At 43.6% G+C, this 10,779-nt stretch overlaps 1 protein-coding gene across 1 annotated transcript; it reads left to right on the top strand.

The window, feature by feature from the left end:
- The first annotated feature begins 2,879 nt into the window (after window positions 1-2,879).
- Window positions 2,880-3,537, top strand: LOC131281963 (uncharacterized). Its single transcript, XM_058311340.1, has 2 exons — window positions 2,880-3,014; window positions 3,121-3,537. Exons 1-2 carry the CDS (start codon window positions 2,900-2,902, stop codon window positions 3,486-3,488), a joined length of 483 nt encoding a protein of 160 aa, XP_058167323.1. The 5' UTR covers window positions 2,880-2,899; the 3' UTR covers window positions 3,489-3,537.
- The last annotated feature ends 7,242 nt before the right edge of the window (window positions 3,538-10,779 follow it).

The raw sequence follows: 10,779 nt of genomic DNA, 5'->3' as shown, positions 1-10,779 counted from the left end.
CGATGGAAGAAGATTTGAGATGAATTGATGTACTTTCCCCCACCCTCTGGTAGCTAAGAGGCTACCGTGGATACTGACTAGGGCTGCCCAAAATGGAGGAAATTGAAGATATTTGCATCAGTTTGCAAGTGTTTTTGATAGCAGTCGGACATTGTGAATCAAGAGTGCAAACATGACTGAGAATACTATTCGTTCGGGCAATCGAGGCGACTCAAGCGAATGCAGTGACTACATCCAAGAAAACTCTGGGCGTCGATGGTTACCATGGTAGAAATAATTCCAGCGAGCTGCAAACTTACTTTGGAAAAGTATTAGTCGAAGAGCAAGGTAATGGTGAAATAATAAGTCGTATATGTATGACACCCTATCCATTTCTATTTCGCTGTTGGTTGCTCTCCTTTCAGACAACGTAAAAGAAGAGTTTTACTTGATTGAAACCCAGGATTTAGACGAAAACTTGCCGGATTTAGCGGATCCAGTGACGACTACAGTTAAATCAGAACCCATGGATACGACGGTGGAAAACTACCTGTGTATAGACGAAGCAACACCGAACATGATTACGGATAGCGTGCTGTCATGTATTGAGCAACTGGACTACGAATGAATATGTTGTATGTTCACATACTGAAACAGGAGATTATTTTCAGATTTAAAACAAGGTGGTCCAATGAAATGTTGCTGTAATATTGTTATTTAACCTAAATAAACACTCCAATAACCAGTATTGTATTTTAAAAAATTAGTGTTACGAACCTTGTAAAACGAATCAATAGAAAAGGTGCGTTGATTGCTAATTTTATGTCCAAGGGTCGTGCAAATATTTGTTCCATGGTAATGGATGCTTTGTATAGGCGGTTACACTACGCTTAGTAGTAACACTAAGACGTTGTGTGAAGAATTGATTTACTGTAAAATTGGTCTCTTACTGGGCAATTCGAAATGAAAATACCGTATAGCACAAAAAGGTTTGAATGTTTTTTAATAATTTACTTTTTCTGAACTTGCAAAAAAGTTCTTACTGTTACATGTTTCAAGTTTGCGTATTGTTTCTCGGTTTTTAGTTTATATCAGAATAAACTATTTTCCATCAGTGTGTTATAATATATGTATGATGAAAAATAAATCAATGTGCTGTTATGTGAATCGTTAACAATATACGGGACATATGGCCTTAGTTGCCGGTCCTTAACCCTTACAGGTCTACATCACCAGGTTAGCTGGCGAAGGCCTAGGAAGCTGGATTCAACAGGTGTAAACCCTCACAGACCGAGAAAAAGAAGAAGTGAACAATATATGTACATGAAAAATTTATTTTGTTTTATTGTTCATAAAACAGGATAAAACGTTCTGATTGTGTACAGAAAATAGCAAATGATTTATACAATATGCGATGTGATCTCTGTATCAAATGTACGATCTCTCTGAAGGTCTCATTGTAAAAAAGTGATAGTGGGGGAAACATGAAGTTTATTGTGTTTAGTTTTACACTCATGCCAGTGCGTCATTTGTGAATCATTAGCAACGCGGTAGACATGGATATCTACGTCCTGATAGCATTGAAAATATTGTTTATTATATTGCTGATAGCAAGTTATTTCGGGTACAGAAAATATCGTAAACGCACTAGTAAGTATATTTTGTCGCTAGTGGGTAGCAAAATTTGCGAATTAGCATAAAAGAAGTCGCTAAAAATCGATTGTGGTTTTTCCAGCCCTAGTTGTTGTGACGCAGGAAATACGTGGGGAAGTACCGTATCATACCGCTCCCTTCGTTGTTCAAGTAAACGATGCTCAACAGTACGGACACTATGGCACTGCATGGTTAACGCAAAGCACGACTCAACCGGCCGGTTCGCAAAGCATAACGAATAAAACATGTACGAAATAATCGATGTATAAACAGATGTACTTCTTTTTGTTTCAAAAAGAAATATCCCTCGTTATGACATGAAATCCCAAGATGTAAACTTCGTCTTCTTCTCCAACGAGGATTTACACCAGGACGCATGTTCAGTCCTTCGAAACCTATCCTAGAAGCACTCTACCGTGTTAAGGGCTGGCCAGTAGGGTCCTATTTCCTGATTTTCTGTGACCAAGTCAACCATGTAAATATGAAGTGTTTTCCGCCGCTATTTGTCACATTATCGGAAAGTAAACAACGTGCGGAACTAACCTAGCACAATAGAGCGACTTTGTCAGCATCCTAATGGATCGACAATAGAGTTGTAATGTGCAATTCCGATTTAGATTCATCAATTTGTTCCAAGAACCAACTGACGATCTGTAAACTGTTACTTTTTAGTATATTTGTTGACTTTCTTTTGATGGTTTTGGTTTTTCGATGCATTTCTTTATCCTTCCGCTAGTTCGGTGGATGGGAAAGAGAATGGAACGTTATGGAAAATCGTTCCATGGTAAAAGAACAGAAAATTGAAGACCCAAAAATGGGTTGAGCGACCCTCTTTTTTGGTCACATGATCCAGGCCAATAGAAGAATCATTAAGATTCGCGAAAGATCCATGAAAGATTCATGAAGGTTTCGTAAGATTGTTTAACATTTGAAGGTTCGAATCCCAAAAGAGTGATAAATTCATATGAATCAACATCGCCTCAAGATTCATTAGGCACAACACTAGTCGACATACAAACTCATTTGACATAATCTGTTTAACAAAATCTTGCACTCGGTGCAGTGCTGCCAGTTCAATCCGTACGAAATAAAATAAACATACCTGCATGTTTTTCCGAATGACGATTGGATGAATCAATGTGGAAGTGGCTGGGTTTTCCCGCAATAATATTTATTTAGAGTTCCGTGAGTGGTACTAGTCGAACTGGATCGCGATAGCCGTGTACTTATCGGTACCACAGGTTAAATCTCGCTTTTAACTAGCTAGATGGCAGATATGTTGTTTGAAATTTTAGGACTTGTCCTCTGGTGTATGCTAATCATTTTTTTAGTGCGAACGTGTTGTGGAAAGCGCACAAACGATGGCATGGTGATAAACCCGAGTAAGTAACGCGATAATTGCCTTGAAAATACGTTTGGCCAATAGCCGGTGTTTGGTTCGAGGGATACGCTGTGTTGTGATGTTGCATCTCGTGGTTTCTATTTTAGCGCCGTTGGTCATTACGTCGGAAGTCCATCGTACTGCCACAGGAACGCAGATAACACCTGCCGGCGACAACACTGGCGGAACGGCAGTTTATCCTCCAATGCCGACCACGTACCCGTCCATGCCTGCACCTTTTCCTGCCCCTCAGCCATACGCAGATGCTCAGCAGTATCTTACCCAGTCCGGCGCCGCAGTTTCTCCCAGCCACATTCAGTTTCCGCCGCTCCCCCCGACGATGCAACTACCTATTTTCGGTTCTCCGTCCTCTGCCACCGTTCCCGATATAAATCCGCCAAGCTACGACCAAGCGATTACAAACGATTACCCTTCGCAAGCACCTTACAATCCGGACTTCAAGGGAGGATATTAATGAGCGCTATACTTTAAACCGACAACATTAAGGACGAAATAATGAACAAATGAATCTGTCAGTGATCAAATCATACAGTCGAAAAAACAATCTTAGCCCGTGCCGAAAACGAGGATGTGACCGGAATGGATTTTCGCGTACAATTGGTAACATCCAGTTTGTACTCAGGAATAGATCGGCAGGATCGGAAAACTAGTCGTTTTTGTATAAGTTATTATTTATTCTTTTAAGTAAACAATAAGTTTGTTCGTTGTGAATATGACCATTTATGCCTTGAAGCCTAATACTCGAAGGAACAAAATGTTCCTAAACAAAATGTGTAGGATAAACTACATGAAAACGAATGTTACGAAAAGAAAAATATAAGCTAGTTTGTACGAAGATGCTCTTGATTATTTTCACCTGGTGGGTGAGGATGGAATGAGATGTACTGTTGTAATTTCCCCACCCTCTTGACTCTCTAAGAGGTTACCATGGATACTGACTAGGACTGCCTAAAATGGAGGAAATTGGAGATTGTTGCATCAGTTTGCAAGTGTTTTTGATAGCAGTCGGACTGTGTGCAAACATGACTGAGTTGTTAAATAATACTATCCGTTCAGGCAAACGAGTAAATAAGATGCATTTTGTACAGAAGCTGTGGTTTGCGCTTAACAAAACTAATATCGATTGTCTCTACTGGAACGAAGATAAAACGGCGGTCGTCATCGATCTGGACAAGTTTGATGCATCGAAGCTGGCGGAGATTTTGAGATGTAATACAGCGGAAGATTTTCTGTGCATGCTTAAGCACTACGGTTTTGTGCGGCAACCGTTAGGAAAAAGTGACTCTAGTCATGCCATTTACCGTCATCCAGTTTTCGAAGGAAGCAACGAACAGCTAATCGATTGTTGGATGAAGGAAACTTACAACCAATTAGATGCAGACTATAGTGCAAGTGCGTGCTCATGTCTGCGACCAAACAGTTTGGCCAACGAATTTCGTCCGCGAGATATTGACGACAAGTTTGAGAAAGTGAAGGCGAACATAAGTAGAGAGATGAAGCTTCTCAATGCGTACATTCAGCAAGAGTACGTTAAGAACGGTGCCAACGGTGTCGATACATTGATCATTCCGTTAAAATATTACGATGATGCGACTCAAGCGAATGCAGTGACTACATCCAAGGAAACTCTGGGCGTCGATGGTTACCATGGTAAAAATGATTCCAGTGAGCTGCAAACTTACTTTGGAAACGTATTAGTCGAAGAGCAAGGTAATGGTGAAATAATAAGTCGTATATGTATGACACCCTACCCATTTCTATTTCGCTGTTGGTTGCTCTCCTTTCAGACGACGTAAAAGAAGAGTTTTACTTGATTGAACGCCAGGATTTAGACGAAAACTTGCCGGATTTAGCGGATCCAGTGACGACTACAGTTAAATCAGAACCCATGGATACGACGGTGGAAAACTACCTGTGTATAGACGAAGCAACACCGAACATGATTACGGATAGCGTGCTGTCATGTATTGAGCAACTGGACTACGAATGAATATGTTGTATGTTAACATACCGAAACAGGAGATTATTTTCAGATTTAAAACAAAATGTTCCTATGAATTTGAACCTAATTTAAATATACACTCCAACAACTACTCCCTGTAGATGGCGCCACACCTTAAAAAAATATAGTTATGGGAGATCCGAAAACACGCATAGAAAGGATTCTATCTAGTAACGGTATAAACAGGTATGCCAGTACTCCAAAGTTCTCAAAACGGGTGAAGAAGAGTAACGCTTGAAACGAATGAATTTTGCGAGTTCGCAACTGATTTATGCTAAGCTGCTTGAGGTAATAATTAAACCACAAGCATTGTATTTTGTAAACAATGTAGTTAACCTAGCAATACGAATCATGAAAAAGGGTTCGTCGCTTGGGTATTTTTTTTACCGAGGGTCGTACTAATATTCGTTTACTGACGATGGATACTATTTGTAGGCACTTATACTACCTTGCTAGGCGAACCACTTAGGCACGTGGTTGCACAAAGTCATGTGACAAACCATACTCGGGAGTCACTGTATAACATTTATTCCCTGGGTTAGGGTGAGTCGGAGAGTTTTTAAAAGAAAAACATGTGCTAAAGTTTTAAGGCTAGCAACTGATAAGTTAGTAGACAGCTTTTGGTATCAATTTCCTTGGGGCACTGTACATAACCGGAAAAAAGCTTAAACTCTCGGTCTGTGTGTAGCAGCCTACCGTTACAGTGGTAGGCAGATGAGTATGACCATCTTAAGACACTCGACATCTCGTGCCATTGCTGCGTGCTTCATTCGTAGTCGTGAGCAATGCTCACTTCGCCTGTACTGGTGGTGGTTGGCGCCGTCTATATCGACGGTACGCAGCGATGGGACATACGAACATGCCTCGCTCGTGCAGCAGCAATCGTCAGACCGCCAGTAGTGGTCGAGACCTGAAAGCGACTTGCTGCTCCATTCGCGGCCGGAGATCAACATAACCCTGTATATCCATTCCGATCGCTTCTGTATATCCGATTCGACACGGACAATTTCAGGTAAAGTTGAGCAGCGATTCTTCGTCACTGCTTCTGTAAAGGTTATCGCAATAGCTTAGAAAACGCTACGTAAAACGAATTGTCTTTGCGCAGCATCTCAACCGTTTTCTCAAGCTGAAAGCGTTCGGCTAGTAGCGATCGATGTGCGTGTGAGTGAAGTGCGACGGTAAGCCACCTCCCGAAACTGTGTTTCGCTGGGGCGGGGGATCAACTTGAGGCGAGCGGATTAAAACAACTTGCGCCGTGTACTCGCTTAGTTCGGTCCGATCGCCTTCGTTGGAATGTCGCTGCACCAACCCCTTGCGATGGAAGATTTGCAATTCGCTACATGAGATAGTCTGTACTGAGGGCCGATGAAGTGGCAACAACCCTCTTGAAACCAAGACTACGCGATCAAGTAACCTCAGCCAGTGCGTGCATGTGCGTATGTGAAAAGTGTCGCCAATGGATCTCAGCAATTCGTAACTTCGCTCATAACATCCCCCTCTCCCTCAACCCGCTTTACCCTAGAAGGAACCAGACGGGGTAATTAATTCCTGAATCGATCGACGAACGATATGGAGAATTGCACTTGCGTGTGATGTTGAAACTGATCGCCGTCGTTGTCGAATCGCAGTCGAGAGTCTAGGCTACCTCAAGAAACGCTCAACTGCGAGGAGTCGACCGTCGCTGGCTTCGATCGTGGACGCAGGTGATCGGTCTTCGTTATAATCGTGTCCGTCCCCAAGCCCCCGGCAATGCGGTGTTTGCGGTGGTATGCGCGAAATTCATCGAGCGTTACATCATCACTATTTTAAGGTTCCGAACAGGTGATGCGCCATGCTAGCTGTGTGTTGCATCTTGCGATTGAAGATTGATCGAACGAATCAGCCAAAGGAAGAAGTAAAGATGGATTCTAATATGTGCAACGCCGTAAGCTAGCGATGAAGGGGAGCGTTACACAAAGAGTATCAAATTAGTTCACAATCTCTGTTCGAATCCCGTCGTGGAAACGAAAAAATGCCACCGATTAATTGCAACATATTGGTAAACTTCTTCCTATCCAATGCGCGAAAATATTTTGTGTAGCTAGTGAAAGCGCTGTAGGACGTTTTCCCTGCATTATCTCCCCTTTTCTTGCGGTGCATTCCACCCTGGGAAAGGGATCGGAAAGGGTTGCGGCGGTAGGTGAAGGTTTATGTGGCTTTGGATGTGGCCACCTTCCCCCCAGCCGTTTTTGCGTTTATTTTGGAGGGGTTTTCGTGTGTCTTTTGGCATCGCGATGTCAACCTGTGGATAGATAGGTGAGAGAGAGGAAAAACCTGTTTTTCAGAAGCACCCATTGGATTTCCTTTTGGGACGTTTTGTTTGTATTTGAGCGATCGCACTTCGCGTGTTTATTTTTTTGTCCCCTTTTCTTAGCAAAGCGGAAGGATTTCGAATACATTCCTGGGCCAGCCGAAAACTTTCTCGACAAAACTGTAACCGGTTAATCCGGCACGGTCGAATCAAAAAGATTTGCGGGGCACAGCTTCGAGGGAGATGGGAGTGGGTGATGATGGCTGCGAGAGGGCGATCAGTTCCCGCCTTCGTCTGCTTCTGCTCCCTGTCCCACCAACCGATTATTAATATTCTAATGAGCACCACCGACAGAACTTGACGGGACTGGTTTGGACGACGATTCTGGCCATTCGAAACACGATCCCGACCTGTTTGCATTCTTATTGCAGCGTTGGCTGGCGTTTCTCGAAACCGCGATTGGAAGGATCGGCACTCGAACGTCGGCCTGCTGTAGACCATTAGAGAATGACATTGGAATGTCGCTGGTGGTGGGAGTTCACACCGAGCGAGAACGAGAGACAAGCCTCAACTTTTCAACCTTGAACCGTGCGTTCCGATTCTTATTGGTTGCTCTCTGTCTTGAGCCGTCTTGGCGCTCTTTCTGGTGGTGAGCTTTGTCGTGATTCTTGAGATCAGTCGGGCCAGAGGTTTGCATACATCGTCGACAAGTACTGGCGACGGAAACAGCAGTGTATTTGGATTGTGGTAAACAGAGATACGGCTATGCAAACGACAGTAATTTTCCGATTGATTGGTTGAAGGTTTCAGAAGCATGACATTACGCTGCCTCCAGATGTTTATCTCTTCAAAGTTGAACAATTTGTTGAATTTACCTCTTGGACATTGGTTAGGCAAATTCCAATGAAGAGGTTTTCATCAGATTCCAGTTCGCTGAACTGTCCTTAACAATTAACACACCTTTTACGGTGGAAAATGTGCGATAAGGCGACCTTGAGGTATTATTTTATGGTCATCTCACTTTCACCGCCCGCAGGCTCCCTAATTGGGCAAATGGAAAGTGTTGGCAAGCCACTGGCACCGGTTGGGACTTTCATTTCCTCGACTCGTAAAAAGACTCATTCATCTCGCGCCATCACCATCGTTAGTGGCTTTTATCATCTTACGCAATGCGTCAATCAGTTCCGGCCGAGCCATACTATAGCTTTCTCGTTAAGGTTTAATTACTTCCCTTTACAGTGCACCGATATGATAAACCAACCGTTCTCGCGATTTTAAAAATGGTCAATTTAATTACCACCAAACGACGGTTGCAACTATGGCCAGGTTGGCCGATCGATCAGTTGGCGATTCTAGGGAGGACGTCCCTGGCAACCAGCAACATGGACGCTAGATTAAACATGATCACCTTCAACAGAAGCGCCAAACAGCGGAACGTCCAATGCTCCATCGCTAGGCACCTCTTTCATGCCCCATTGCAAACGTGAAATCACGTTGAGAGGGAATAAGAAAAATGAAAGAGTGAGGTTGAGAAAGGAACGAAACGGATGGACGGATGTACAGCACGTCATTTGTAGTTTTGAGTACTTCGAACAGACATGTTAGCATTCTTAATCAAGTCAACAAAGCGAGATGACACTGGATGGATAAAAACGGTGACTTATGTCATCCGTTAGACCTGTTCACAGTTCGGGTACGACACCTGAGTGGCGTCGATGGCTGTGACTGATGCTGCATGGTGACGCTAGCTGTTGTCGTGTTCGTTACACTGCCACGTGACTGATGCGCTCTCGTTAAATGCACTTCCATGCACACCTTGGTTGTGTCAGTGTTCGTCAAATCAGACGTTCAAGTTGTAGAGCGAACAAAGCGATTTTCAATGAGCAGCTTCTTTTAGAGGAAAAGGATTCGTAGATTTGAAAGGCTACTTAGGGGCCAAGCCATGCGTGAAATATTTTTCAATAATAAATCAGTCAAAGAATGCTGGTTAAAAGCAACTTCTTTGTGAAGGAATAGTATGAAAATAGTTTTGTTTGATTGTTTCATTCCTTCCTCCATACCCTGAAGTTGCATGTCGCATACGAATCACACGCGAAATAGTTTTATGATGATCGAAGATTTATCCATTCGTGTCCATCCAACGCCTTCCTTCTGCCAGACTTGCCGAGTGAGTTGCGCTTCGAGATGGTGGAGTTCGATGTTTAAGTTTTCTTCGTAACACGCTCCACCGGAGAAATGGTTTGGAAATAGTTTCCTCTTTCTATGCTGATAGCTAGCCACACACACACACACACATACCGTCAACGTCGTCTGGTCTCGGGTAGGGAAGATTGGTTTGGAACACAATGAACCTGTGAATTGAATTTCTAATGGCTGATTCGTACCCCTTTTCCTTGCCGGCCATGGGTCTATTGGTTTCTTCGTCAACCGACTCATCTTTCGTTTGCTACTGCCGTTTTCTGCTGTTTCGTCTTGTGTATTAACATTTCTGCTTTCTTTGTTGCTTATCGTTTGTTTTTCCTTATTTTCTCTTTTTATTGCAGAATGCACGGCTGCTGCAGACAATTTTAACCCACAGGCAAAGTATTGCTTACAACCCTGCAGGAAAGGGTGGGTCTAGGAATTCCATCAATTTCAACCAGATACGATGGGCAGCCTTCGTAAAGGCAGCATAGCATAGATTGCCGATAGGTGGTGCACACAAATGAAGTAACGAACTCAGAATCGACGGAGACTTTTGCTTTCTAGCTGAAAACCGGTGAACCCATTTCCCTGACGCAAACTTCATCGAAAGCATTGTCCTGCGCAACCCGCACGCAGTCAACCTCTTTGACGTTGGTGAGTGGTTGAACATCGGAGTGGATCGGCGTGTTTCCCAAAGCGAGGATTTGAAATTTCTCAAATTCAAAAACCGACAAAACAAAACAGAACAACAACCCACCCACATACATGGCCGGTATCTGAACGAAACAATCGATGCAACGCGTGTGTCTGCAGCTGCAATCGTGAAACGCTCCTCAAGCGTGATGGTAAAGCGTGTTCAGTGCGCCAGCGAGCGGATTGTTGTTTGAAGTGCCAGGCGCGTGCGGGAAAAGTGCGCCACAGTCTAGTCGTCGGAGCAAGTGTGCGTATGTTAATGCTCTCTCATCGAGCGTTTCGTCACCGCCCGATCGATCCGTGGAGACGGCGATTGGCCAAGCATTGAAAAAGAAAGGCGGAGTTGTGAAAAGAAAAAGCGGCCCGCGGTACCTTTTAGTGAATCCAGTGACGAGTGTCATGAAAGCGGCCGATCAATATTCGTGAGCACAGAGTGAAATATTCATCCAGCGGCGTGTTATCGACCATCCCGCGCGCGGAAGATCGTTGAGTTGGTCATTCCCTTTTTCTGCTGTGTGGTTACATCCATCGTGTGTCTGAAAAGTGAAAATACGCCAAGCACTTAGGAGCTCGACG

The sequence above is a fragment of the Anopheles ziemanni genome, chromosome 2 (assembly GCF_943734765.1).
Source record: "Anopheles ziemanni chromosome 2, idAnoZiCoDA_A2_x.2, whole genome shotgun sequence".
Classification (NCBI taxonomy): domain Eukaryota; kingdom Metazoa; phylum Arthropoda; class Insecta; order Diptera; family Culicidae; genus Anopheles; species Anopheles ziemanni.
Note: the sequence above shows the minus strand (reverse complement) of the source record. Positions and strands in the feature narration are given on the sequence as shown.

Bases quoted from the DNA above. Each gene is read 5' to 3' on its own strand.
- LOC131281963 (XM_058311340.1), top strand. From the start codon at position 2,900: ATGGCAGATATGTTGTTTGAAATTTTAGGACTTGTCCTCTGGTGTATG. The intron at 3,015-3,120 runs GTAAGTAACGCG...TTTCTATTTTAG, and splicing joins TGGCATGGTGATAAACCCGA to CGCCGTTGGTCATTACGTCG.